This window comes from Pseudophryne corroboree, chromosome 2 (assembly GCF_028390025.1).
Source record: "Pseudophryne corroboree isolate aPseCor3 chromosome 2, aPseCor3.hap2, whole genome shotgun sequence".
Lineage (NCBI taxonomy): Eukaryota > Metazoa > Chordata > Amphibia > Anura > Myobatrachidae > Pseudophryne > Pseudophryne corroboree.
In genome coordinates, this window is record NC_086445.1 from 90,254,252 (window position 1) to 90,281,828 (window position 27,577).

At 47.0% G+C, this 27,577-nt stretch overlaps 1 protein-coding gene across 2 annotated transcripts in view; it reads left to right on the forward strand.

Moving 5' to 3' along the window:
* Positions 1 to 27,577, forward strand: part of ARHGAP42 (Rho GTPase activating protein 42) — a 615,245-nt gene that overhangs the window by 149,252 nt on the left and 438,416 nt on the right. For both annotated transcript variants that reach the window (XM_063951500.1, XM_063951501.1), the window contains exon 2: positions 14,375 to 14,470. In XM_063951500.1, the coding sequence (XP_063807570.1) occupies positions 14,375 to 14,470 (96 nt within the window). The remainder of the gene's footprint in view (positions 1 to 14,374; positions 14,471 to 27,577) is intronic.

A 27,577-nucleotide genomic window follows, 5' to 3' on the forward strand; every position in this document is an offset into this window, starting at 1 on the left:
AATAAGATTTTACTTACCGATAAATCTATTTCTCGGAGTCCGTAGTGGATGCTGGGCGCCCATCCCAAGTGCGGATTATCTGCATAAATTGTACATAGTTATTGTTAACTTATTCGGGTTATTGTTGTAGGAAGCCATCTTTCAGAGGCTCCGCTGTTATCAAACTGTTAACTGGGTTTAGATCACAAGTTGTACGGTGTGATTGGTGTGGCTGGTATGAGTCTTACCCGGGATTCAAAATCCTCCCTTATTGTGTACGCTCGTCCGGGCACAGTACCTAACTGGAGTCTGGAGGAGGGTCATAGGGGGAGGAGCCAGTGCACACCACCTGATCGGAAAAAGCTTTACTTTTTGTGCCCTGTCTCCTGCGGAGCCGCTATTCCCCATGGTCCTTTCAGGAACCCCAGCATCCACTACGGACTCCGAGAAATAGATTTATCGGTAAGTAAAATCTTATTTTATTTTATAACCAGATAACTGTGAATACGAGCTGATCTCAGATAAGAGAGCAGGGAGGGACTGGGCTGGGTCTGTGAGGGAGATCAGGACATCATCAGCATATAACGCTATCTTGTGTTCGGATAGGCCTGTGGATATTCCGCGGATAGTGGTGTTATCACGGATCTTTGCTGCTAGGGGTTCCATGATTAGTGCGAAGATTAAAGGGGAGAGGGGGCATCCCTGCCTGGTACCATTGGTAATCCCAAAGCTGGTGGATGAGACACCGTTAACCAAAACCTGGGCCGATGGGGAGCGGTAGAGTGCTTTAATCCCCTCTAGGAATTTTCCAGAGAATCCCATTTTGTCTAGGACCGCAAAGGCAAAGGACCATGAGATGCGGTCGAAGGCCTTCTCTGCGTCAAGAGCCAGAATGAGAGAGGGAGATTTCCGTTTTTGAATTGAGTAAATTAGATCTATAGCCCTTCTAGTGTTATCAGACGCCTGGCGTCCAGGGATGAAGCCGACCTGATCCGGGTGGACCAGACCGGGCATCAGGGGAGCCAGACGGTTAGCTAATATTTTCGCATATATTTTCAGGTCGACATTCAATAAGGAGATTGGCCTATAATTTAAGCAACTGGTCGGGTCTTTGTCAGGCTTTGGGATTACCACTATGTCGGCCCGGGTCGTCTCCGGCAGGAAGGAGGCTCCCTCAAGAATATCGTTAAATAGGGAGGATAGGTGTGGGGCAAGCTCTTTCGCGAACAGTTTATAATATTGGGCTGTGAAGCCATCCGGGCCTGGTGCGGCTGATGAGCGCATGGAACGTATGGCGGCTATTGTCTCCTCCACCGAGATCCGACTATTAAGGGTTTCTAACTGGGTGTCAGATAAGGCTGGGAGGGGGGTATCAGACAAGTATGCGCGTGCTCCCCCAGTCTCGTCAGACGACAGAGGGGGCAGGTCAGACAGGTTATAAAGGGAGCTATAAAACAGGCGGAAATCTTCGGTCATCACTTCAGGGTCATATGTATAGGTTCCCCTCTGTGGCGAGTATAACTTATCTATTGCGCCCAACGCCTGCTTGCGACGTAGTTTGTTGGCCAGTAGGGAGTCTATTTTGTCCATTTTATCATAAAAACGTTGCTGCAGTTTCCGAAGAATTAGTGCTGCGCGGTTAGAAAGGAGGGTGTTAAGTTGTCCCCGGAGGGAATCGATCTGAGGGAGCAGGGAAGCGTCGGGGGATGCCTTATGTTTGGATAGTAAGGTGGCTATTTCTGATTCGAGGGAGGCGATCTCCTGCGCGTTTTTTTTCCTAATCGCCGACGATTTCGCCAGCAAAGCGCCGCGAATCGTGGCTTTGTGAGCTTCCCAAAGGACATTAAGTGAGATGTCAGGAGACATATTTTCGGTGAAATAGTGTGTGATTGCCAGTCTAATTTCCTCTAGTGCAGAGGGGTGTTGCAAGAGCGAGTCGTCAAGACGCCATTTATATTTCCGGCGGGGCGTGCGGTATATATCTATGAGGAGGTAGACCCCAGCATGGTCTGTCCATGTCAGTGGCGTGATGCCCGCATCAGTAATCAGAGGTACGAGGGCCGAGGAGATGTGAATCATATCGATCCTGGAATAGTGTTGGTGCGGAGCTGAGAAATGGGTAAAATCTTTGGTGTGGGGGTGTTGGGCACGCCAAGTGTCACAAAGGCCGTGGTGTTTCATGGTGGCGGTGAGTGTACGGGAGGCCCGAGGTAGGGTCGTCATGGAAGCGTGAGGTGGAGGGCCGGATCTATCTAACGACGGGTCGATTATGGTATTAAAATCGCCACCCATGATAATGCTTCCCTGTGCTTCTCGTGACAGGCGTTTAGAGAGAGAGTCAAAAAATAGAGATTGGTCTTGGTTGGGGGCGTAGGTGGAGACCAAGGTGAGAGCCATAGAGCGGAGGGTACCCATTACCATAAGGAACCGTCCGTCTGGGTCTGTCACTGTCCTAGAGTGGATAAACGGGATGTTGCGGCGAATTAAAATGGCCACACCACGTTTTTTACAGTCTGCCGAGGCAAAGTAGGACTGGGAGAACCATTTGCCCTTAAGCTGAGTGTGGGAACCGGTGAGATGTGTTTCCTGAAGGAATGCTATGTCGACTTTCTCACGTCTGCAAGCACTCAGAAACACAGTACGCTTCCTAGGGGAGTTCAGGCCATTTACATTGACCGAAAATATTTTAAGGGACATGGCTATTCACGTGAGGGAATATGACAAATTGCCAAACATGATCCAATAACTTACAGTTTGAGCCTGGAGGAGGCCACCCCTCTGGGTAGAGCATGAAAAGGAGCGGGAAGGTCAAGCAGAGGCCACAAGAAAAGGGAGAGGGGGAAGAACATAGAGAAGAAAAATCCCAAACGGGGAAACATCCCTGAAATTGTGGGTCCCATTCGGGGGCCGCAGGGAAAAAAAATTGTATAAGTAACAATGTAAGCAACAATAAGGGATTGTGGGGGGGTAACTGAGATACCATGTGAGAGGGTGTGTGTCACCCGGGCCACAAGGGTTGAGAATGGTCGTGGCCATTTTTCATTTTTAAAGAACAGAGTATAATATAGAACCCAGAGAACTGTGTCCAAGCAGTAAAATTACAAACAAAAAGTTAAGGGGGGAAAAAAAAAAAAAAAAAAAGGGGAGGGGGGGGGGGGGGGGGGGGGAGAGAGAGAAAAGAAGAAAAAAAAAAAAAAAAAAGGGGGGGGGGGGATACCATAGGAGTACAAATTAATTAAACTTAACTATAACAGCAATAACAAAGAATAGTTACGACATTAGATTTTGGACGGAGGTCAAATCTTCCGCAGCCGTTGCTCGTTTCAGGGCTGCACCAATTTTTCGTGGACAAACCGTAGCGGGGGTCACACCAGGTCAGGGAGGGTCGCTGTCCACAGTGCGTTGTCGTGTCACCCTTGTCCATTCAGGCAGGGGGGACTGAGAGTGTGGCGGTTTAGATGATGAGGCCGCCATGTCGGCTACAGATGATGCAGGGAGGAGATCCAGCTTTGCAAGCAGTTCCTGGCCTTGAGTTAAAGTCTTGACAGAGTGAACAGCGTTGTTGGCCGAGACGTGGAGTTGAAAGGGGAATCCCCATCTGTATCTGATCTGGTGCTGTCGCAGGACCCGGGTGACCGGTTGGAGGTCCCGTCGTTTTTGGATAGTGGAGGGAGCCAGGTCCTGAAAGATCTGTAGCTGCATGCCTTTAAACAGGATCTCTGGGGAGTCTCGGACGGAGGATAGGATTTTCTCTTTTGAGCGGAAATAATGGAAACGGACAATAACATCCCTGGGCGGTTGAGCAGGAGACGGTTTAGCACGAAGTGCTCTATGTGCCCTGTCACAGAGACACTCTTCGTCCGTGAGGTCTGGTACGAGGTGTATGAAGAATTCTCTCAGAAATGACGGCAGCGAAGGGCCGAGGACCGATTCTGGAACACTGCGTATGCGTAAATTATTTCTACGCGAGCGATTTTCCTGGTCCTCTTGTCGCTCTTTAAGGGTCTCCATTTCCTCGTGTAGCCTAGTGAGCTCTCTGTCAAGGCGATGTTGGGAGCGGCAGAGATCGTCGGTCTTTGTTTCCAAGGCGTCTGTTCGGTTGCCAAGGGCTGTGAGATCCGACTTAAATTCTGCAATGGCGTTCGAGAGTTCCTGTTTGAATGCAGACTGCACTCCCTCCAGTAGGCTCGACATTACCGCCTGTATCTGGGGATCGATGCCCACTTCCGAAGAGCACGGAGAGGGAGGGGAGCTCGAGGTCATGTTGGCGTTCTGCGGGCCCTTAGATTTTGAGCCGAAGAAGTTAGTCGGGGCTTGCGTTACTTTTTTGTTCTTGGACATAATGGCATGTATGAAAAGGGGGGTGGGAGTGGGAGAGAAAAAGGAAAAGGGATCAGAAAATTATTGGATGATGGACACAGTCCGTAGATTGTACAGTGAGCGAGTAATCCAGGCAGGTCAGGCTGTTGGTCCACTACTCCGTGCCGGGTTCCTATGAGGATGGAAAACAAGTATTGCAGGCTCCAGGGAGCCCGAAGGACGGAGGGGGAAGCCGCAGCAAGTACGTAGAGAGTAATCGGGGGTCCAAACTGCGACGTATTCCGGGTTTCAGTTAGTGTAGAACAAGTAGCTAACAGTAACGGCCGCCAGAGGGGGATGGATTTGCCAGCTTTAGGTACTCCAGCAACGGAGTTGGGAGTAAAGTGCCAGGGAGTATTATATATAAAGTCCAGCTACTTAATTATGGCATGCGTAGTAGTTTATTGTGTTGCGTTATATCATCTTGAGAGTGTTTCGGGGATGTATGGATCCGATCGTCACAGTATTGGAGCCGTAACCCTTTCAGGTGCTATCCCTGCATCTGGGGTGGATCGCAGCCCGACCTTTCACATAGTGGCCCGGGCACGCATGGTGGGTGTTAAAGCATTTTCTGGTCGTCTCCACTACGGGCGGAGGTGAGGTCCGAATCTATAGTCCTGCAGGAGTGAGGAGAGTGTGATATAGTGCAGCTTATCTTAACTCTGGCAGGTTGCCAGGAAGCAAGATGGCGGCCCTGGACTCCTGTCACAGGCTTCTATGGAGCAGGGGGGCAAATAAGAAATGGCTTCTGTGGCAGCAGTAATTACTCACTGTATTCCGGATGGGCTGTGCACTGAAGGGAATGCAGCCTACCTGAGTGTTATATTGACATCCAGGGCTGCACACAGGAGTGCACAGCTTACTCCAGACTGTGTCCCCGGAATCCAAGATGGCCGCCGCAGCACACACAGAGCTGCTTCTCTCCCTTCTTTTATCTTCTGTGGGGCTGTGTGGGGGTCCCCCCTACTGCTGCAGGGAACAGCAGGCCCTAGGGAGTGCAGGTAGGAGATGTGGGGACGTCAGGAGGGGTCCCTTGTTGGTTTCCGGCCCGGTCGCGGGGCACCCGCGCCGTGGAGCTCAACTTGCGGGTCGGCCCCAAACTCCAGTCCCCGGCTTTCCGGCTCGCCTAGGCCACAACCCGCAGGGACAGAGCAGGCTGTCCCCCGGCTCCGTGACCGTCGGCGGCCGGCTCCAGGGGGTCTCAGGCAGACAGGGGAAGCCCGGTGCCAGCAGCAGGAGGCACTTTGCAGGGGTTTTATACCGCTGGGCCCCGGAGCTCTTCAGGAACACGTCCTTGCTGTGCAGACGTTAGGCCACGCCCCCCCTACGGAAGATTTTCATTTCGGTCGTTTTCTCCACTTCCTACAGACAGGATTGGATATGGGCCTGAAATTAGGCTCTGTTAAGGTACAGATTTCGGCCCTCTCGATATTCTTTCAGAAGGAATTGGCTTATCTTCCAGAAGTCCAGACTTTTGTAAAGGGAGTGCTACACATCCAGCCTCCTTTTGTGCCTCCAGTGGCACCATGGGACCTGAACGTGGTGTTGCAGTTCCTAAAATCACACTGGTTTGAACCACTTAACAAGGTTAAGTTGAAATTTCTTACCTGGAAGGTGGTCACGTTGTTGGCCTTAGCATCTGCAAGGCGAGTGTCAGAATTGGCGGCCTTGTCTCACAAGAGCCCCTACTTGATTTTTCATGTCGATAGAGCGGAATTGAGGACACGCCCTCAATTTTTGCCTAAGGTGGTTTCTTCATTCCATTTGAACCAACCCATTGTGGTGCCTGTGGCTACGAGTGACTTTGAGGATTACAGGTCCTTGGATGTAGTCAGGGCCTTGAGGATTTATGTAGCCAGGACTGCTAGAATTAGGAAAACAGAGGCTCTGTTTGTCCTGTATGCTGCCAACAAGATTGGCGCGCCTGCTTCGAAGCAGACTATTGCTTGCTGGATCTGTAACACAATTCAGCAGGCTCATTCTACGGCTGGATTGCCGTTACCGCATTCGGTTAAGGCCCATTCCACTAGGAAGGTGGGCTCTTCTTGGGCGGCTGCCTGGGGCTTCTCGGCATTACAGCTTTGCCGAGCAGCAACTTGGTCGGGGTCAAACACTTTTGCTAAATTCTACAAGTTTGATACCCTGGCTGATGAGGACCTAGCATTTGCTCAGTCGGTGCTGCAGAGTCATACGCACTCTCCCACCCGATTGGGAGCTTTGGTATAAACCCCATGGTCCTTACGGAGTCCCCAGCATCCTCTAGGACGTAAGAGAAAATAAGATTTTAAACCTACCGGTAGATCTTTTTCTCCTTGTCCGTAGAGGATGCTGGGCGCCCGTCCCAGTGCGGAAGATCTGCAAGACTTAGTTATTGCTTACATAAGGGTTATGGTACAGTTGCAATCGGTCTTACACTGCTACTGTTGTTTGTTCATACTGTTAACTGGTTATGTATGTTCCGGGTTACATGGTATGACTGGTGTGGGCTGGTAGGAATCTTGTCCTTGGATTTATAAAATCCTGCCCTCGTATTGTCCATCTCCTCTGGGCACAGTTCTCTAACTGAGGTCTGGAGGAGGGGCATAGAGGGAGGAGCCATTGCACACCCATAGGAAAAGTTCTTTTAGGTGCCCATGTCTCCTGCGGAGCCCGTCTATACCCCATGGTCCTTACGGAGTCCCCAGCATCCTCTACGTACTAGGAGAAATAGATTTACCGGTAGGTTTAAAATCTTATTTTCTTTTCAGTAAATTCCCAATTAAAATCGTTACGCCCATATTTCTTTGAACTTCTTAAATTTTGTGGGACATCTTTATGCTTTTATGTCCAGCGATACCGGATTACAGGGTTTCATTATTTTTATCAGTGACAGTTGTGCTCAGCAGGTCTGAAATGGCTGTAGCAGCTTTAAGGGAAAGTGACCTTTATATAAAGCCTTATGAAGAGAAATGCCTTGTCTGGGCAGGAAGTAATGGAGGATAATTCTCCCTCGGAATTGGAGGAGAGAGTTCTACAGCAGTTCATCTAAATTTAGATGGCCCACAATTATTGTAGCTAACCTGTATGTAGAAGATAAAAAGGTTTTGTTTTTTTTATTATACATTATATAACAACCTTTAAAGGGGAAAGCTTTTTTTTTTTTTTTTTTGCATTATTTCTTATAATTTATCATGTGAACACAGTAATAACATGGCATTCGCAAACAAAGGCAATTCAAATCAACTCGATAGCCGCTCCGAAATAGTACATTGTTGGCCATACACCAGTGGTTCTCAAACTGTTTTGAATCACGGCGCCCTAGAGTATCGGAATTTTTTTCACGGCACCCCTCGGCCAAAAGTTTCTTGTTGAGAAATTTAGAAATAAATATTAAATTAAGTAAATTGTGTTTATTTATATGTCATCCTTTAGGTTTAATTGTGTAGTGAGGGACAAGATTTGCTTCTGTTTGTCCACATATTTTGTGATTGGCAGCCACCAGCACTGGTTTTGCCTATTACATTGACCATAAAATTTTTTAATTGGTCCTGGACCAACAACCCCGGACACCCCTGCAAGTGTACAGGGCCAAATTTAGGGGTCAGGCCTCCCCAAGGCACATTATTGGACGCCCTTGTAATGACGGGGAAAAAAAGAATCATCTGTCCCTTATCAGCCAGGTGTGCCGCCCCTAGCAAGTGTCGCCCCTAGGCATATGCCTCACGTGCATAGTGGGAAATCCACTACTGCAAGTGTCCTGTAAGCAGTGCCGTAACTAGGCATTTTAGCGCTGTGTGCAAGAAACAGCATTGGCGCACCCCTCCCCTATGCAAGACAGGGGCGGTGCGCGCCGTAGGCACGTGGAAAATATATAGGGGCGTGGCTTTACGGGGAAGGGGCGTGGTCACAAAATAATACCAATTCATACTACGGTGCACAGTAGTCTCCATTATTCAAATTACGCTGCACAGTAGCGCCACTACACCAGGTAGAGCCCCTTTTACACATTACAGCAGACAGTCCCCCTTTTTACACATTACGGCAGACAGCGTCCCCTTTTTACACATTACGGCAGACAGCGTCCCCTTTTTACACATTACGGCAGACAGCGTCCCCTTTTTACACATTGCGGCAGACAGCGTCCCCTTTTTATACACTGCGGCAGACAGCGTCCCCCTTTTTACACATTACGGCAGACAGTGTCCCCTTTTTATACATTACGGCAGACAACGTCCTTTTTACGCATTACGGCAGACAACGTCCCCCCTTTTTACACATTATGGCAGACAACGTCCCCCTTTTTACACATTACGGCAGGCAGCGTCCCCCTTTTTACACATTACGGCAGGCAGCGTCCCCTTTTTACACATTGCGGCAGACAGCGTCCACCCCTTTTTACACATTACGGCAGACAGTGTCCCCTTTTTACACATTACGGCAGACAGCGTCCCCCTTTTTACACATTACGGCAGACAACGTCCCCCTTTTTACACATTACGGCAGGCAGCGTCCCCTTTTTTACACATTACGGCAGCCAGTCCCCCTTTTTACGCATTGCGGCAGACAGCGTCCCCCTTTTTACACATTGCGGCAGACAGGATAGAGAAATAAAGAGAGAGAGAGAGACAGAGAGAGACAGAGACAGAGAGATATACTTACCATCTCTCCCTGCTGGCAGTCAGGCTCCTCGTGCTGGCAGTTCCGGATGCAGGGGGGAAGGAGGAGAAGGGAGGGGGACTGGAGCCGCAGCAGCGCTATGTAATTGGTAGTAGCGCCGCTGCACAATCCCCTCTCCTCCCGTATTGGCTGCCCGGCGCTGCTGTGAATGCTGGGATGAAGGAACCGCATCCCAGCATTCATAGCAGCGCCGGGCAGCCAATACGGAAGGAGAGGGGACTGCTGCAGCGGCGCTACTACCAATTACATAGCGCTGCTGCGGCTCCAGTCCCCCTCCCTTCTCCTCCTTCTCCGCTGTCTCCGGCGGCTGCTCTCTCCTCATCAGCGCGCCCGCTGCGCACACAGCAGAGGCGGCATGTAATGAGTCAATTTGACTCATTACATGCCGCTGGCCTTGCGCCCTCAGGGCAACTGTGGTGTGTGCCAGGCACACCTGGCACACACGTAGGCCCTGCCTGTAAGTGTCCTGATGCACCCCAGGGTGCCACGGCACACAGTATGAGAACCACTGCCATACACATTGCAAGTTTTCCCTCACACCCTATAGCGGTGTATAGTAGTGATGTTGGGGGCTGGGGTGTTTAGGCCTGGAGGGGACTCTGTTTGCAGCTTTCTATGTGCCGCCTTCACCACATAAGAAGAATCGGGCAGACTCTGCTACTGTGTCAGTCATCTGTGCATACGCGTATTTTCCACTATTATTTTCGGAAATATGACGTTGGCACCATATTACTGAATATATCAACGGAACTGCACCCATTATAAATACGTCAGTGGTTGGGGGGTACCGTAACTGGCTGTTATGTGGCAATGCTCAGTGGCATATGGACAGTAATTGAATTCCCCCCAGACAGAGAGGTAAGAGGGCCTGCTCGTAATCTTAAAAACTAAATGAAAATAGGATCTTGATACATGAGATTGTGTGCCACATATTGCATTCTGGTGCAGCCAGATTGCAGATGGAAAAAGTTATGATATTTTATTCACACAGCATTGTTGGTTTTAGGGGTCAGTAGGTCATACTCTATTAAAATGTCTGGTAGACTCCGAAATTTTAATTCATTTCCTCTGACACCTAGGAAAGCAGGGAAACTTCCCAGATAGCATCTGCTTCCCTGGAGAAGTGGAAGGGTGTTACTTGATGATGATGATGATGATGATGATGATGATGATGATGATGATGCTGTAATGTGCTTAGAATCACATCTTTTGTGGCCTCTTCCCTGTTGAATTTTGTGGAATTACACTGCAGGTGGAAGGGCCACGACATAATTCACAATCCTGGTGTAATCAAGCACTCACCCGTCCACTTTACTAGGGACAGGGCTGGAGGATTGTTTGTAAGTATGCCTTAGGTTGTTTGAGTATAGAAAGAGAATACATGTAAGTTTTGTGTGAACTGTGTAGAATAGCTTAGGAGGGTGATTGAGGAACTTGATAAATTGCTGAAGAGGTGAGTTTTCAGGAAACATTAGAAGGTTTTGGAGGCAATGTGGTGTTTGTATGAAAAGTGTAATTTTCAGCAGAGAACTCTAGGGGGTATATTTACTAAAATGCGGGTTTTTAGAAGTGGAGCTGTTGCCCACAGCATCCAATCATATTATCTTCTAGAAGGTGCTAAATAAATAAGTAGAATCTGATTGGTTGCTATGGGCAACATCTCCACTTCTAAAAACTTGCACTTTAGTAAATATACCCCTAGTTTTCTGCTGCCCTGATACTTATATCAGTGTCATCTCCTGACGCAGCTAGGTGTATATACCCTGTACTTGTCCTATATTGTCTTGAATTGTATGTCACTGTTTTCTTGTTTTGCTCATTTGTTTATGCACTCTGTCATTGGGCGCTGCGGAACCCTTGTGGCGCCATATAAATAATGATTATAATAAGAATATCTACAAGTGAGTCGGTGTGGTATGGAAGGTAGATAGTAACTAGGTCGACAGTGTCTAGGTCGACCACTATTGGTTGACAGTGACTAGGTCGACAGGGTCTCTATGTCGACAGAGTCTTTAGGTCGACATGGTCTAGGTCGACATGTCAAAAGGTCGACGTGAGTTTTAAAAAAAATGGTGTTTTCTTCGTACAGTGACCGGGAACCCCAATTAGTGCACCGTGTTCCCTCGCATGGCTCGCTTCGCTCCCCATGCTTCGGGCAAGGTGCCTGGCTCTGCTACTGCTGCGCCCGGCACAGGTTACCGTTCCAATCGTAGTCCATGTGGATCGTTAAGTATGAAAAGGTTCAAAAAAAGAAAAAATTGTGGAAAACTCATGTAGACCTTTGGACCTGTCGACCTAGAATCCCTGTCGACCTAGTTACTGTCGACCAATAGTGGGCGACCTAGACACTGTCGACCTAGTTACTGTCAACCTAGAGACCGGATCCCAAGTGAGTAGTGGTCTTTATATATGGCCTTGATCAGACCACCTTATTCGGTTCAGCCTCTGTGGAGTCAGGCGAGTGTGGGCAAACTTCTCAAGGATATGATCTGTTAATATAAATAACGTTATTTATACTTTTTCATTATTTCTAATGCACACTGTGGTCTGCGTGTCAGTCTGAGCTTGTTGATAATATATTACAACAGTTTGCACACTGTAACTTAGAACACTGGATTACAATGCTGAACCTGCCAAGATGTCTAAGTATATGTTCACCGCTGCCAAAAGTCCTTATTGCACTGGAATAGCCAATTTTTGAGAAATGTGTGTGGTGTAACCTAAAGCTATGGTCTGGCCTGAGTCAGAGGTGGACATAATGCCTCGCAATTGCAGCGCGCACTTGCAGCAGTTGATTAGTGAGTGATAGTGCGACCGGTGGGAGTCTCTGTACAAATACCCGCAGCTGTGGCATTATTAGATTTTCGCACATTCCATTGCGTATGGGATCGCAGTAGCGATGCATTTGCAGTCAGGCTCTTTTTGCGGTATAGAACAAGTACTTTTATATGTCTAAAAAGAAGCATTGGTTGCTCTCACAGCCTGAGCAGATTACACATTTGGCGCTCCTGCTTTTTCATTGGAAAATGATAACGCCAACAAGCCCTGTCTTTCTCTTCAACGGTCTGCTGCATAGCATCCCTGCGTCAACAGAGACAAGAGCTTCCGCTGCACACTGCGGTCAGGAAGTGCAGAGATAGATGTTACTATACTGAGGTCAGGAAGTGCAGAGATAGATGTTACTACACTGAGGTCAGGAAGTGCAGAGATAGATGTTACTACACTGAGGTCAGGAAATACAGAGATACAGTAGATGGGGCAAATCATTTCCAAATCTCTGCCCACAGCAACCGCTTTACAACTTTGGGTTTTTGTCTTGTATCCTACTCTTGTCCTCTTTTGTTGCCCAAAACAATAACATTCTTTGTTCTTGAACCTCTTTGATTGAGGTGTGGACTGCACACCCTATTTCTAAACATAATGAGAGGTGCTACCATGTTGAGACTTTTAGTTCCACACCAAAAAAAAAAAATGCCAGTGCACACTCTTAAAACTAAGAACTGACAATCAGGACAATTACTGTATAATAAACTCTGCAATTTCATATGGAGTAATATTAAGGTTCTTAGCATGATTTTTGGCCAAAAAATATGTGCCCACCATTCAAACTTAACACGGGTTGTCTACCTGGGACGAAAGTACAATGAAAAACACTGGTCTATAGCAGGGGCACTGTATTCCCATGTTGGTACCTTTCATTCATACACGAGACCTGGGTAGTTTGGCAAAAATTCTTGCTATGCCTGAAAGAGGGTATTAACATATACACTGCTACTACTCACTTGTGTGATGCTTTGGGGCGGGTTGGGCTTTGCTGGCCTGGGTGTTCCGTGTTCTCAACCTGAAACTTAGGAATGTTAGGGACCACCTAATGAGGCCACCTGGCCATGGTAGGTGTGCCCATTTTTTGGGGTCAAAAATTATTCTAAGAACCCATGCCCCACTGTTTTAAAGGCGTGTCAGGCCCAGGGTCTGCGTCATTGGGCGCAGACTCCTGGACCCGGGTGTCCGGATCTGACGGCCAGCCTGAGTAAGTAAGATGGTGATCCGAAGCTGCATCCTCAGACACAGCACGTGGATCTTCACTAATGCAAACAGGAGACATCTTTCTCCTACAAACGCCTCCTGCTGCATTTTGATTTTAATGACACAGAATTGCCCAGCCGCTTCCTTGCAGCAGTGCAATTCCTTGTAAACATGAGTCAGACTCTGTACCTGCTTCCTGTGCTTGTTGTAAGCTGCCATTACATAGGATGAAGTTATATATAATAGATTAGAATGCAGTGTATCCAATCTTTAGGAATCGGTGATATCCGTTACTTTCGAGGGAAAATATAAAACTTTCTAAAGAGGACAAGTGGAGAAGTTGCCCATAGCAACCAATCCGCTTCTGGCTCTAATTTCGTATAATGTATTTGATAAATGATAGCAACAATCTGATTGGTTGCAATGGGCATCTTCTCCAATTGTCCCTTTTAGAAGGTTTGAGACATCTCTCCGTGGTGATTAAGTGATTAGATATGCTGTGTTTTCATTGCTATTAGTTAAGTCCACAAAAAGGCTGACTCCATAGCCAGTTTAAGGAAGGGGGGGGGGGGGGCAGGCGCAGGGTGTACTGTACCCCAGGCCCCCTTTGTCAGGGGGCCCTCTGGCCAGAGCACATTGACATCACTAGTTCTACCTCTTGTGCTGCAGCAGATCCTGGCAGCCAGAATGCGAGCAGGACAATATGTAGTGCACACCGAGACACAGGTGTATCAGGTTTCATGAATTACCAACAGAACTTCCCGACCAGAGGAGAGATAGGAGGGGAAAGAGAGCTGTAAATGACCCAGGAATCGCAGTCCCCCTTCCCCCCTGTAACCTGTTACCTAATGAGAGCATTTGGGTCTAGAGATAGTGACACACACAGAGTCCTCCTGAGTCCTCTCCCAGTGTGTAAGTAGTGCAGAGGCTGCTGCTTGTGTAAGTTGCCTTTGTTCCACTACAAGAAATCTGCATAAAATAGTTGTGTTTCAATGAGGTGGAGCTATAAACTCAGGCATTATTAAACTATTAGTTTAAATGTAATTGGTTTAAATTTGATATACACAATCCATACCTCCCAACATGACCCAATCCAGGAGGGACAAAGAGAGCATTTTGTCCCTCCTGGAATGGGTCATGTTGAGAGGTATGCACTATCTAATATACCCCCCTCTCTCCCCCTCCATTCCCTGGGCCCACCTGTCTTAAGTGCCCCGGGACCCCAAGTCTTAATTTGGCCCTGGTTGTATCCCCTGGTGTCTAGGAGATAGACAACAGGGGAGACAGAATTTACAGTATGTGCACAATAGTCTGTCGGTACAATAGCTCATACCCCTTCCTCTGTCTGTTTCAGATCTGTCCATGGCTGTGCAGAAATTTTCACACTCCTTACAAGATTTCCAGTTTGAGTGCATCGGGGATGCGGAAACAGATGATGAAATTAACATTGGTAAGTTCTACATATTAATGGAATCGGCGCATGTTACAATTTGGAATCTGTTTTGAAGGGTATGTTACAGTTTGAGTTTATCATGTCGACATTTTTAACTGTTTGCAAGGACGGGAGGTCGATATTTTGAATGTCGATATTAACAGACAGTCGGCATGTTGACCATGTGGTTTTCCAATGCCAAGGTAAGTATCTCTAACCTAACCACAGCCTAACTTTGAGCCTATTTCAGACCTGATCACTAGGCTGCGTTTTCGTACAGCGGGCGATCAAGTCTAAACTGCGCATGCGTATGCACCGCAATGTGCAGGCACTTCGCACGGGTACAAAGTGGATCGCCGCTCAGTAATGGGTTTGTGCGAAGGATCCGTTCGCACGGGCGATCCCAAGGAGATTGACAGGAAGAAGGCATTTATGGGTGTCAACTGACCATTGTCTGGGAGTGGTTGGAAAAACGCAGGCGTGTCCAAGCGTTTTCAGGGAGGGTTCCTGACGGAGGGGAGCTAGACTGAACACCCTAATTCCAAACATGAGAGGTGCTACCATGCTAAGACTTGTAGTTCCATATAGAAAGAAGAAAAATTGAAGGTGCACATCCTAGGCACCAAGCACTGGTAATAATAATCGTAAACTCTGCAATTTAACATAGAGCAAAATTGAGGTGCATGGCATAATTTTTGGCCAAAAATATATGGCCCCCAGCCACCGCGTCAAGGTGATCTCATCATCAGGTGAGTTCCTAACACTAAGAGACAAGTCCAGGGCACGGGACACTTCAAGTCAGCACAGTCCAAATGTCCCAAGGCATCACACTAGGGAGAGGTTAAAGCATTAGTTAGTGTTAATAAGAAGCATACGCTATGTATTAAGAGTGTTACATGGGTGAGAGGTAATGTTAACAGGTGTTACATAGGTAATAAAATAAATAAAGGCCAAATCAGTGTCTGCTACATCTGATTTTCATAAAACACTTTGCCTCCCTGTATCATAGGCACTGAAGATCACATTGTAATTTGCTTGCCGTGATATATTTATACAAGTAATTGTCTATACAAAATGCCATACTCTCATATCCCCAGCTGCACATGTGAGCATGCAGTTCTCCTGGACACACTTAATGTCCTGAGCATGTTTCTCAGGGGCGTCTGTTTGTTAAGCTGCAGATTGAAAGGGGAAAGCAGGACCCTAGTAGCCCCCCCCATATCTGCTAATTTATCTATTGTTTCTTTTGCGATTACAGATCAGCATAACATACAGCAGTGATGCTAAGATTTGTCAGGTCACGCAGAGAAGACATCTGAATAAAATTAGGAGACGTGCGGCCCATCTGCTGTATTGATTTAGTCCCAATGGTGAAATGATTATGATCAGAAAGTGAAACAGTGAACCTGAATCACTTGTGAAGCTACTGTAAGGGCTCAAGTTCCTCAGAACTATTACGTGTGTGTCAATTAACTCACACATTCCAGAATTAGCCAGTGGAACGTAGAATGTGTGCATTAAACATTATGCATATGAATTGAATTATAACATCTCTGTGGTTTTGGAAGCTTCTGCAAATTAGTTTGGTAGGTGAATGCTGTTCCAAAGGGGAAATACTGTCTATTTTAAATAGAGTTTGATGTTCTTTTATTTTGCTGTGAATTAATATGCTAAGCGCACCCACTATATAGCACTCACGCTCAGTTTTGGACTGGGGCATGAAGGGCCCACTAGGGAATTCAGTGGTAGGGTCCCAAGCTTCAGGAGTGAGGCCAGACACCAGAGGGTGACATGGCCAGCTGTTAGAGAGGATATGTAAAGAACAGGTAATTTTATAAAGTAGGATACAGGAGCGGGTCAGGACCATCCACTTTGATTCTATAGAAACAAACCAAGCACCCGATTCCATAGAAACAAACCAAGCACCCAAGTTCATCCATGGTCCTGCTCAACCAAGTTACTGACCCCTAGCGGAGGGGGCGGGGCCAGGGCCGGACTGCCCATCTAACTTGGTTGCTGGAGAGCCAGGACAGCGTCTGTGAAAGACAGCTGCAGTATCCCATCCATTACTAGTAACTTGCTTGTTCCAAAAAGTATGTGACATCTTTCACAGATGTAGAAGCCTTATCTGTTTGCCCTCAAAGTGCGCATGCACCTAGTCAAGTTCAGATGGAAGCCTCTGCACAGATAATTGAAAATCACTTGCGCTTTATATTATTATCCTTTATTTATATGGCGCCACCAGGGTTCCGCAGCGCCCAATTACAGAGTACATATGCACATTATCAAAACAGGAAAACAGTGACTTACAGTTGAAGACAATGTAGGACAAGTACAGGGTAACTAAGCATAACTACACCAGTAAACGACATAGAGATAAGTTCCAAGGTGGCCAAAAAACTGCGGGATTTGGGCAGTTGAGGATTATTAAGTAAGAAAAGGATAAGCACATGAGGGAAGAGGGCCCTGCTCTTGAGAGCTTACATTCTTTAGGCATTGTTTCATTCATTTAATTAATTTCAATAATATTTATGCAACACAATTCACAGCTGATATATACGCGTCTCTTATGCAAACTAACATAATTTGGCATGGAGAACACGATATAGGTGCTCTTGAAAGTGTACTGTATATATAACTATTGGTGTACAGTATTGAGCAGCAGACATATTTTTGGTTACATGAGATGAACACTCTGGAGAACTGGAGCAGAAGGCAGCTCTTGGTCTCTGCACTCAGCCTAGAAATAACAGTAAGAGCCTAAGAAAAAATATCTCTGGTCACTAATGTCTACTGTCGCCCTGAGAGCTGGACAGGAGTTCTTGTTAGTAGCTGAGCACCACACATCACTCTCTGTAGCTCTTTTTACTAACTTGTTAGAAGCACAATGCAACATGTAGTCAGAGCGGCTTGGTTTCTGCTAAACACTACATACTGTACATGATTCAAAGAAGGGGCAGTTTAAAAGAGCAGACCCCCTACTGGCCCCTTAATTGCTGCAGTGCAGTACAGTCTGGCGTTGTGCCACAGTCTACAGCAAATGCGCAGGTCTCCGGGGAGATACTGTAAGTATTAAACATGGGTGCAGTGTGGGCACTCCCTGGGTCCAGGATCCCGTGTTTGCTAAAGTGTTTTGCCAATCAGCAGTCCCAAATCAAGATCGATTCAGGATCATCATGTCTGTATTTTTTACAGAAATTAATTGTGAAGCAATATTGATCTTTCTCATGACCAGTATTACTATATGGGTAGCACAGACATTAAATTAGCACATGCGCAGTCAGTAAAAAAACAAAAACAAACTCATGTATTTCATCAATACAGAGGAACATCAATCTTCCTGGAATTTCAGAGATGGGTGTCGTTCCCCTCGCTGGTATCGGCAAGTGCAATACACACTTGCCGATGCCGGCACTCCACGAGTCCCCGCCACCGCCAATATCGGCGTCGGTGAGGCCTCGGCTATGGTGCTTAATACAGGAGATACTTAAGATATCTCAATTTAATAAATCAGGATAATACTTCAAAGTTAAACAAAAATGCAGAAGACTCCAGTAACGCATGTTTTTTTCCTCCTAAAATGACTTCTCGATCCATTGGCCCCCGAGGAACAAGGGAAGGTTTTGAATTTTGTCACTTGCATACAGTAGGTGCTTGCACATTGGCTAAAGATCTGCAAAGATTCAGTGGCTATCCAGTGTCAGTGATGTCACCTCAGGAGCGTTCCCGCATAACACACATCTACTGTCTCCAAAAACTTCTGTTATTGCCTATATTATATTCCACCTCATGATGAAAATATAGACACTCCTGATACCCACCCAAGAACAACATTATCCACAACTGAACATGTGAACATGTATAACAGTATAGAAAATAGGTAATGCTACAGATAATGTATATAATAAAATCAAGTGCCGATTAAAAAACAAAATTGTCATCACGTTGTTGCACCAGCATGCAGGATGGGCTAATGCACATTCAGTGTAGTCGGCCTGTAGCGTCTTGCCTCTTCAGATGCATGCTGGTGTAAGTGCCAAAATCAGTGTGCATAGGCGCAAATATATGTTTGTCTGCTTTCTGGGCATTGAAGGCATGGTTTTACACAGGATACACTCAGAGCCAGCAACACAAATCTTGAGGCCCCATACAGTGATAGCTGTGGGGCCCCCTCAGATTATTTTATATATATTAAAGCGCAACAGAATTTGCTGCACTATATAAGAAACTGTCCCCACAGACACCACAGTCTGCGTTTCCCTCTCTTCTTCCTCCCACACTCCCCACAGTCTGTCTCTCCCAAATGACTCCATGCTGAATTCCCAGCTCCCCCACCTCATGATAAAGCCCTGTATTCCCTCACCAATCCACTCTTTTTTCCGGGGAGAGACCTCCCAGTATCCAGATCTGAACACTGCACAGCAGGAACCATGCAGCTCTCACACCCCACCAGAAGAGGCCAGCGCAGGGCACAGGAATCCTGGCCAGAGGAGCTGCTGCCATGTCCCGTAACTGCCTGCAACAGAGCCGGACCCGGACACTCGTGCCGCACAGTCACTGTGTGTGAGAGGCTTCTGTCACTCTGAGGTTACGCCCACATCGCCTACAGCTCACTGCACTATTTGGACAAGCTGTTTTACATCCCTGCCGGGCACTAAGCAGCATATACTTGGGGCCCCTCTGATCCTTGGGGCCCGGTACAGGTGTTCCCTTTGACCCCCCCTGTCGCCGGTCCTGGATACACTAAGCAAACCAGCATAGTATTCACTTTGTATCACGCCCCTCTGTTGCGATCTCGGGGACAGTAGGGATGGCGTAATGGTTAGCAATAGCATTACTGCCTCACTGCACCAAGGTCCTAACTGTGTGGAGTTTGTATATTCTCCCCGTGTTTGTGTGCATTTCCTCCGATTACTCAGGTTTTCTCCCGCTAACCAAAAATATACTGGTAGGTTAATTGGCTCCCAAAAAAAAAAAAATGTATCCCTAGTGTGTAAGTGTGTGTGTACATGTGGTTGGGAATATTGGCCCTCATTCCGAGTTGATCGCACGTAGCAACTTTTTGCTGCTCGTGCGATCAACTTGACGCCGCCTATGGGGGAGTGTATTGTAGCATAGCAGGGCTGCGATCGCTTCTGCAGCCCTGCTATGCTAAAAAAGTTTCCTGCAAAACAAGACCAGGGTAAGAGTTACTTATCCTGTGCTGACGGATCCAGCGACGAAGGTCCCGTGATTGACGTCAGACATCCGCCCTCCAAACGCCTGAATACGCCTGCATTCGCCTCACCACGCCTTGAAAACGGTGAGTATCCGCCCCGGAACGCCTCCTGCCTGTCAGTCTTCATGCGATCGCCACTGCGATCACTTTCTGCGCTGACAATGACGCGTGTGCATTGGGGGCGCTGCGCAGCCGCAGTCCCGACACGTTCGCACCGCAGCGAAGAACTGCTGCGTGCAAACGGGTCGGAATGACCCCCATAGATTGTAAGCTTTACTGGAGCAGGGACTGATGTCTCTGCAGAACATGTGCGCTATACACATAACTGGTACAATAAAAATAAATAAAAACTTTTGCAGATTTTTTTGTTTTTTTTTAGAATTCTCCAAACTGAGGAAATAATTTATGAGTTTTGTCCAAAAAAACCCATACTTGTATTGGAAGCCACAGCACAGAAGAGGATCTAGGCCAAAAACATGACTTTGACTTAGTTCAAGCTGGGATATAAAACCACATGAAATAACTGAATTTACACAAGCGAACAGCTACTCATTCTGTGGGAACTGCGTGCACTGACATTCAGCAAGTCGGCGCTGTTATGAGTTTCCTTGTGCAATCCCACTCTTTCCTTAGTCGTCTTTTAATCTCTGCGTATAAGGCCCTCATTCCGAGTTGTTCGCTCGCAAGCTGCTTTTAGCAGCTTTGCACACGCTAAGCCGCCGCCTACTGGGAGTGAATCTTAGCTTATCAAAATTGCGAACGAAAGATTAGCAAAATTGCGAATAGACACTTCTTAGCAGTTTCTGAGTAGCTCCACACTTACTCGGCATCTGCGATCAGTTCAGTGCTTGTCGTTCCTGGTTTGACGTCACAAACACACCCAGCGTTCGCCCAGACACTCCTCCGTTTCTCCAGCCACTCCCGCGTTTTTCCCAGAAACGGTAGCGTTTTTTCGCATACACCCATAAAATGGCCAGTTTCCGCCCAGAAACACCCACTTCCTGTCAATCACATTACGATCACCAGAACGAAGAAAAAACTTTGTAATGCCGTGAGTAAAATACCTAACTGCATAGCAAATTTACTTGGTGCAGTCGCACTGCGGGCTTTGCGCATGCGCATTAGCGACTAATCGCTCCGTTGCGAGAAAAAAATACTGAGCGAACAACTCGGAATGACCCCCCAAGAGTCTGTGGCCGAGATTTCATTAAAAATCCTTATTGAACTCATAATTATTATTATTATTACATTTTATTTATATGGCGCCACATGTGTTTCGCAGCGCCGTACAAAGGACAGTACAGGGGACAAAACATTGCATTACAGTAAATAAATAACAGAAATAGAGTACAGGTAACAGAGCACCACAATTCTCAAAACATAATACAGCTAAGATGTAAGTATTGAGGGAGTGATCATCGTACTACTAGAGGCTGGTGGTCATAGAGAGAGATGAGCCTTTACTAGCAGGATAAAAATGGTCGTTGAGTAGGGGAGAGCTGTGAGTGAAATGTGTTGAGACTAGGGCTTAGATAACAAGAGGAAAGAGGGCCCTGCTCTGAAGAGCTAACAATCTATTGGGGAGGGGCGACAGACAGATGACAAGAGGTGCAGGCAAGCGGGAGGTAGCCTGATGGCAGTATGCAAGCAAAGCTGAGCTGTTCACGGCATGAGGCAGGGGGTGGAGGCGCGGCTTCAGCTCTGAGTTATGCATTAGAAGGGTACGCTTTGATGAATAGGTGGGTTTTTAGAGCCCGTTTGAAGCTTTGCAAGGTTGGGGAGAGTCTAATGGAGCGGGGGAGTGCGTTCCACTGAAGGGGTGCAGCACGTGCAAAATCCTGAACTCGTGCATGGGAAGCAGTGACCAGGGCGGTGGAGAGGCGACGGTCATTAGTCGACCGTAGGGGGCGGGAGGGAATATGAAGGGAAAGGAGGTTGGAGATGTAGGGAGCAGTGGAATTAGAGATGGCCTTGTATGTGAGGGTGAGGAGTTTGAAGAGGATTCTGTAGGGGAATGGGAGCCAGTGTAGATTTTGTTGAAGGGGAGTGGCAGATGTGGTGCGGCGGGAGAGGAAGATAAGCCTAGCTGCGGAGTTCAGGACAGATTGGAGGGGAGCAAGATGAGAGCAAGCGAGGCCAGTGAGGAGGACATTGCAGTAATCAAGTCGTGAGATGACCAGTGAGTGGATGATGAGTTTAGTTGCACTCTGGGAGAGATATGGCCTGATACGAGCAATGTTGCGTAGCTGGAAACGACAGGATTGTGCCAGAGCTTGGATGTGGGGTGCAAAGGAGAGGGAGGAGTCAAGAGTGACGCCCAGGCAGCGGAGTTGGGGAACGGGGGAGATGGTGGTGTTGTCAACAATGATGGAGATATTGGTTGGGGGTGTTGCTCTGGATGGGGGGAAGATGATGAGTTCCGTTTTGTCCATGTTGAGCTTTAGAGAGCGTTCAGACATCCAGGAGGAGATTGCAGAGAGGCAGCTGGAAACCTGAGAGAGGACAGAGGGGGACAGATCAGGAGATGAGAGGTAGAGTTGTGTGTCATCAGCATAGAGGTGGTATTGAAGGCCAAATGAGTTAATGAGCGCACCCAGGGAAGAGGTATACAGGGAGAACAGAAGTGGTCCAAGGACAGAACCCTGTGGGACACCAACAGGAAGGATGGAAGGGTGTGAGGTGGTGCTTGAGGCAGACACAGAGAAGGAGCGGTTAGTGAGGTAAGAAGAAAACCAGTCAAGGACAGTGCTAGAGAGGCCAGCGTTTTGGAGTGTGCCGAGGAGGAGAGGATGATCTACGGTGTAAAAGGCAGCAGAGAGGTCCAGAAGGATGAGCAGAGAGAAGTGGCCCCTGGATTTGGCCGAAAGCAGGTCATTGGTGACTTTCACCAGGGCAGTCTCAGTTGAGTGGAGTGGGCGAAAGCCAGATTGTAGTGGATCGAGGATGGAGTTGTCAGAGAGGTAGCTTGTGAGACGGCTGTAGACTAGTCGTTCAAGTAATTTGGAGGCGAAAGGGAGAAGAGAGATGGGGCGGTAGTTAGTGGGTGATGAGGGGTCGAGGTTGGGTTTTTTGAGAATAGGTGAGACCAGAGCATGTTTGAATGGTGAGGGGAAGATGCCGGTGGAGAGGGACAGGTTAAAGAGGTGAGCAAGGTGGGAGCAGGCAGTGGGGGAGAGGGAGCGGAGAAGACGGGAGGGGGTCCAGGGGGCAGGTGGTGGGGGGGGAGGATAAGATGAGGGAGTGGACTTCCTTTTCTGAAGTCGGATGGAAGGAGGACAGGGTGGGATAGATGGAGGGGAGGGATAGAGGGGGCAGGGGGGTAGCAGAGGGGTGACGGCGGGAGATGTCGTGTCGGATATCCTCAATTTTGGAGATGAAGAAGGAGGCAAAGTCAGTGGCAGTGAGGGAGGATGGGAGGGGAGGAGGAGGGGGGCGAAGGAGAGTGTTGAAAGTTTCAAAGAGACGGCGTGGACAGGAGGACTGAGAAGAGATGAGTGCTTGGAAAAAGGATTGCTTGGCGAGGGAAAGAGCAGAGCTGTAGGAGGAGAGAATAAACTTGAAATGGAGGAAGTCCGGTAGAGAGTGAGATTTCCTCCAGGAGCGTTCAGCGGAGTGTGAGCATTTTTGTAAGAAACGTGTTAGTTTGGTGTGCCAGGGTTGGGGTTTGGAGCGGCGGAGGGGGACAGAGGAGAGGGGGGCCACAGAGTCGAGAGCAGCGGTTAGGGAAGAGTTATAGAAGGTGGCTGCCTGGTTGGGACAAGTCATAGTGGAAAGAGGAGAGAGGAAAGTCTCGAGGGAGGACATGAAAGTGGGATTGAGAGACCCAAGATTGCGTCTGGTGGTGGTGGGTCTGGGCGTGGAGAGGAGGAGGGAGGATGAGAGGGTGAAAGAAAGCAGATGGTGGTCAGAGAGAGGGAAGGGAGAGTTTGAGAAGTCAGAGAGATCACATCGGTGGGTGAAGACAAGGTCGAGGGAGTGGCCGAGATTGTGAGTAGCGGTGGAGGTCCATTGAGAAAGTCCAAAGGATGTACAGATTCTCGGGCCTGACTCACGTTTGTAAGTAAAGCAAAAAAAAGCAAGTAACTAAGTTGTGTCTGGAGCAAAACATGTTGCCATGCACGGGGAACAAATAGATATATATATTTTTTCTGTGCAGGGTAAACACTGGCTGCTTTTGCATGTAAGCCACAAATGTTAGACCACTTTATTTATTTTTTAATTGCTATTTAGATTTCAGCTTGAACACACCCCACCCAGATCTAACTCTCTCTGCACATGTTACAGTACATCTGCCGCACAGCTCCCATAGAGTGGGAATAGAACCTGGTGGCGAACGCAGCGAGCCCGCAAGGAGCTTTGTTGCACTCACCCAACAAACGGCAATTTCACGGCCGGGATCCTGGCATCAGTATGCTGACCGCCGGGATTCCCACCGCCAGTCACCCGATCTCAACCACACTGGAACAATCCAGCTGACTTCAGTCGCTTCAATTAAGGGGGTTTCAGTAGCGCCAGAACCCCCCCCCCCCCCTGATGGACTGTATTCCTTTTTTTAGAGACAAAGCCTGCTGTGTCTCCGTTTCAGAGAAAGCCGCGATCGTAGCCGCCGCTCAGGAGGCTATTGCCGGTAAAGTCTGCCTACAGTGTCTGTCGAGTGGGAGCTGCTGCGCATACACAGCAACTCCATATGTCCTCACTGTTCTGTAGCTGGCAGTGTGTATCCTCTGCAGCCCCTGGGTATGTGTGCAGTGCACTGTATTTGTGTGTTTAAATTGACAGTGTGTGAGTGTTATGTATGTTTGTGTGTGCAGTGTACGTGTGCAGTCTGCATCTATGAATCTTTACACACACACACACACACACACACACACACACACACACACACAGAAACACCCCCTAGTAAATCCTGCGTTTGCCCCAGGGTTTACAAAAAATGTGTGGTGGCAGAAAATGCTGCTGAATAAAATAAGGATTCAGTTTCTTCTATAAGTTGACTGCAAAAAGCACAAAATGCCAACCGTACAACTAATGGTCCCTAAACTGTAGCAAACGCCTACACACATCCGAGGCAGACGCTCCGTAGCCTGAACCAATGTTCATCTCATCAGTGCACTCGGAACAAGTAATTGATAGGCTGCATTCTCTGGAATAATGGTTAAGACCCACACAATAGAGGCTTCCAATGGGACTAGGTAATGGGTACACCTTAAATATTGTGTAAGTAGGGGGAGCAGTTGCGATCAGCTGAATGCAAGTCACAGGGTTACTGTATTTGACATTTGGGAGTCAGGCGCACTTTATTCAGCAATACATTCCCCAAAGCACACAGCATTCAGAATAACAGTTCTGGGTGGTTACACGGGGAACAGAGAATACGTTCAGTGATACTGTGCAGCTAGTCTCATTACAAAAGGACCAAAAAAACTTTTTTGCAAGTTTCTTATATGACATAATCCCTGTATTTAACCATTGTGCACTCCATTGCAGGGTTTTTTAATAATGAATCGTGACATAAATGAGGTAAGCAGCAGGAAGATGAAAGCAGTAAATAAGAGTTTGTTAACTAGATAAAAGAATACTTGATTTAAAAACAAACCAAAATATATGTTGGATACAAAGTGTACTGTTCCAGCATGACCACTTTGTGTGGTGCAAGATGTGCCTTGACATATTTTTTTTTTGTGGCCAAATACTGGGGGGGGAGTGGGGGGGAGGTTGGCGAAAACTGAGATCTCTCCTGGAGGTTCTGTGAGTGATTGAATGGTTAGCACTACTGCTTTGTAACGCTAGTGAGTTCATTTCCTGATGATGGCACTGTCTGTGTGGCGTTTGTATGTTCTCAATTGTTCTCCTTGTGCATCGGGTTCCTCGCGCATTACAAAAACATGCTGGTAGGTTAGTTGGCTTCTGACAAATAAAACAAAAATTAACCCTAGTGTGTATGTGTGTCCACTTGATCGGGAATATAGATTGTAAGCTCCTCTGGGACAGGAACTGATGTGAATGACTGATCTAGGGGATTATTCAGGTTTGTTAGCAAACCAAAAAAGTTAGCAATTGGGCAAAACCATGTTGCACTGTAGGTGGGGCAGATGTAACATGTGCAGAGAGAGTTAGATTTGGGTGGGTTATATCGTTTCCGTGCAGGGTAAATACTGGCTGCTTAATTTCTACACTGCAATTTGGATTTCAGTTTGAACACACCCCACCCAAATCTAACTCTCTGCACATGTTACATCTGCCCCACCTGCAGTGCAACATGGTTTTGCCCAAATGCTAACTTTTTTTGTTTGCTAACAAACCTGAATAAGGCCCATTGTCTCTATAAAGCGCTGCCGAATATGTGGTTGAAATATAAATAACTGCTAATAATTACCTAAAGTTTATTTTAATAATAATAATAATAATAATAATAATAATAATAATAATAAAGTTTAGTTGCAGCTATGTTTGCAAAATGTGTTAATCAGCAGCTGACTTTCCGTTCTTGCGGAAATCAGCCTACATACTTCTAAGTGCCTATTTATCAAGTTTTAAACCATGCCGAAACTACAGTAATTGCCACTTGTGGTGCCAGCCACAATAGCAGTCTGTGATGTCACTTGGACAAAAAGAAAAGGGAGGAGCATCATTTAAAGAAGTGTAGTGTGTACAAGAAAAACGATTCTAATAAAATAAATATTATTCAATAATATTTATTTTAAAAGCACAGTAGACGTTGTATTTTGATGGCGGCATGTCTTTTATAATATGAAAACATTGGCTAGTAGAAGTAACTCAGCAGCGGGTAGATCTGATACGATTTTGAACTAGTCAGTGACATATAGTAGGAACATGAATAGATGGAAAACATGTAGCAATGTTGTTGTTTTTTTTGTTTTGTTTTTAAAAGTCATAATGAAATGGCCTTTGTACCCCAGTGATGTCACCTATAGGCTACATTCTCATTAATATCAGATCTGCAGTCTGAAGGGTATCCGTTCACATGGTCGACCATGTTATGGTCGACAGTCATTAGGTCGACCACTTTTGGTCGACATTGACATGGTCGACATGGACACATGGTCGACACATGAAAATGGTCGACACATGAAAAGGTCGACATGAGTTTTTTAACTTTTTTTTTCTTTTGGGGAACTTTTCCATACTTTACGATCCACGTGGACTACGATTGGAACGGTAATCTGTGCCGAGCGAAGCGGTAGCGGAGCGAAGGCACCATGCCCGAAGCATGGCGAGCGAAGCGAGCCATGCGAGGGGACGCGGTGCACTAATTGGGGTTCCCAGTCACTTTACGCAAAAAACGACACCAAAAAAAGTTAAAAAACTCATGTCGACATTTTCATGTGTCGACCTTTCATGTGTCGACCATTTTCATGTGTCGACCATGTGTCCCTGTCGACCATGTCAATGTCGACCAATAGTGGTCGACCTAATGACTGTCGACCATAACATGGTCGACCATTCATACCGGAACCGTTTGAAGACGCCGAGTGCACTTCACATAATACCATATGATTATAGTGTTTACATTCTGGTGATCTCCTTGTGTGACAAGATCTCCGCTTTCATTGTTTCCACTGGAGGTTTTCAACATTTAAGCAACGCTGTAATTTAACAACAACAAAAAAAGAGTAAAACATGAAATTGCTGAAAGCTTTACATGTCATTTTTAATTTTAAATTGGTAGCTTCAAATGACTACATGTATAAAATGCAGGTCTTTAGGACGCACTGTGAATAATGTATGAATACTAGAAATGTATTTATTTCTATGACAGTAATTATAATGCATGGCAAGAACACATGTAGCAGAGGGCAAAAAAAAAAGAGAAAAGGATTGCGGTGGGATCACCAGTAACGTCACCAGTGATGAAGGTGAGAGGTTCTGGACAAATTCCAGATGCC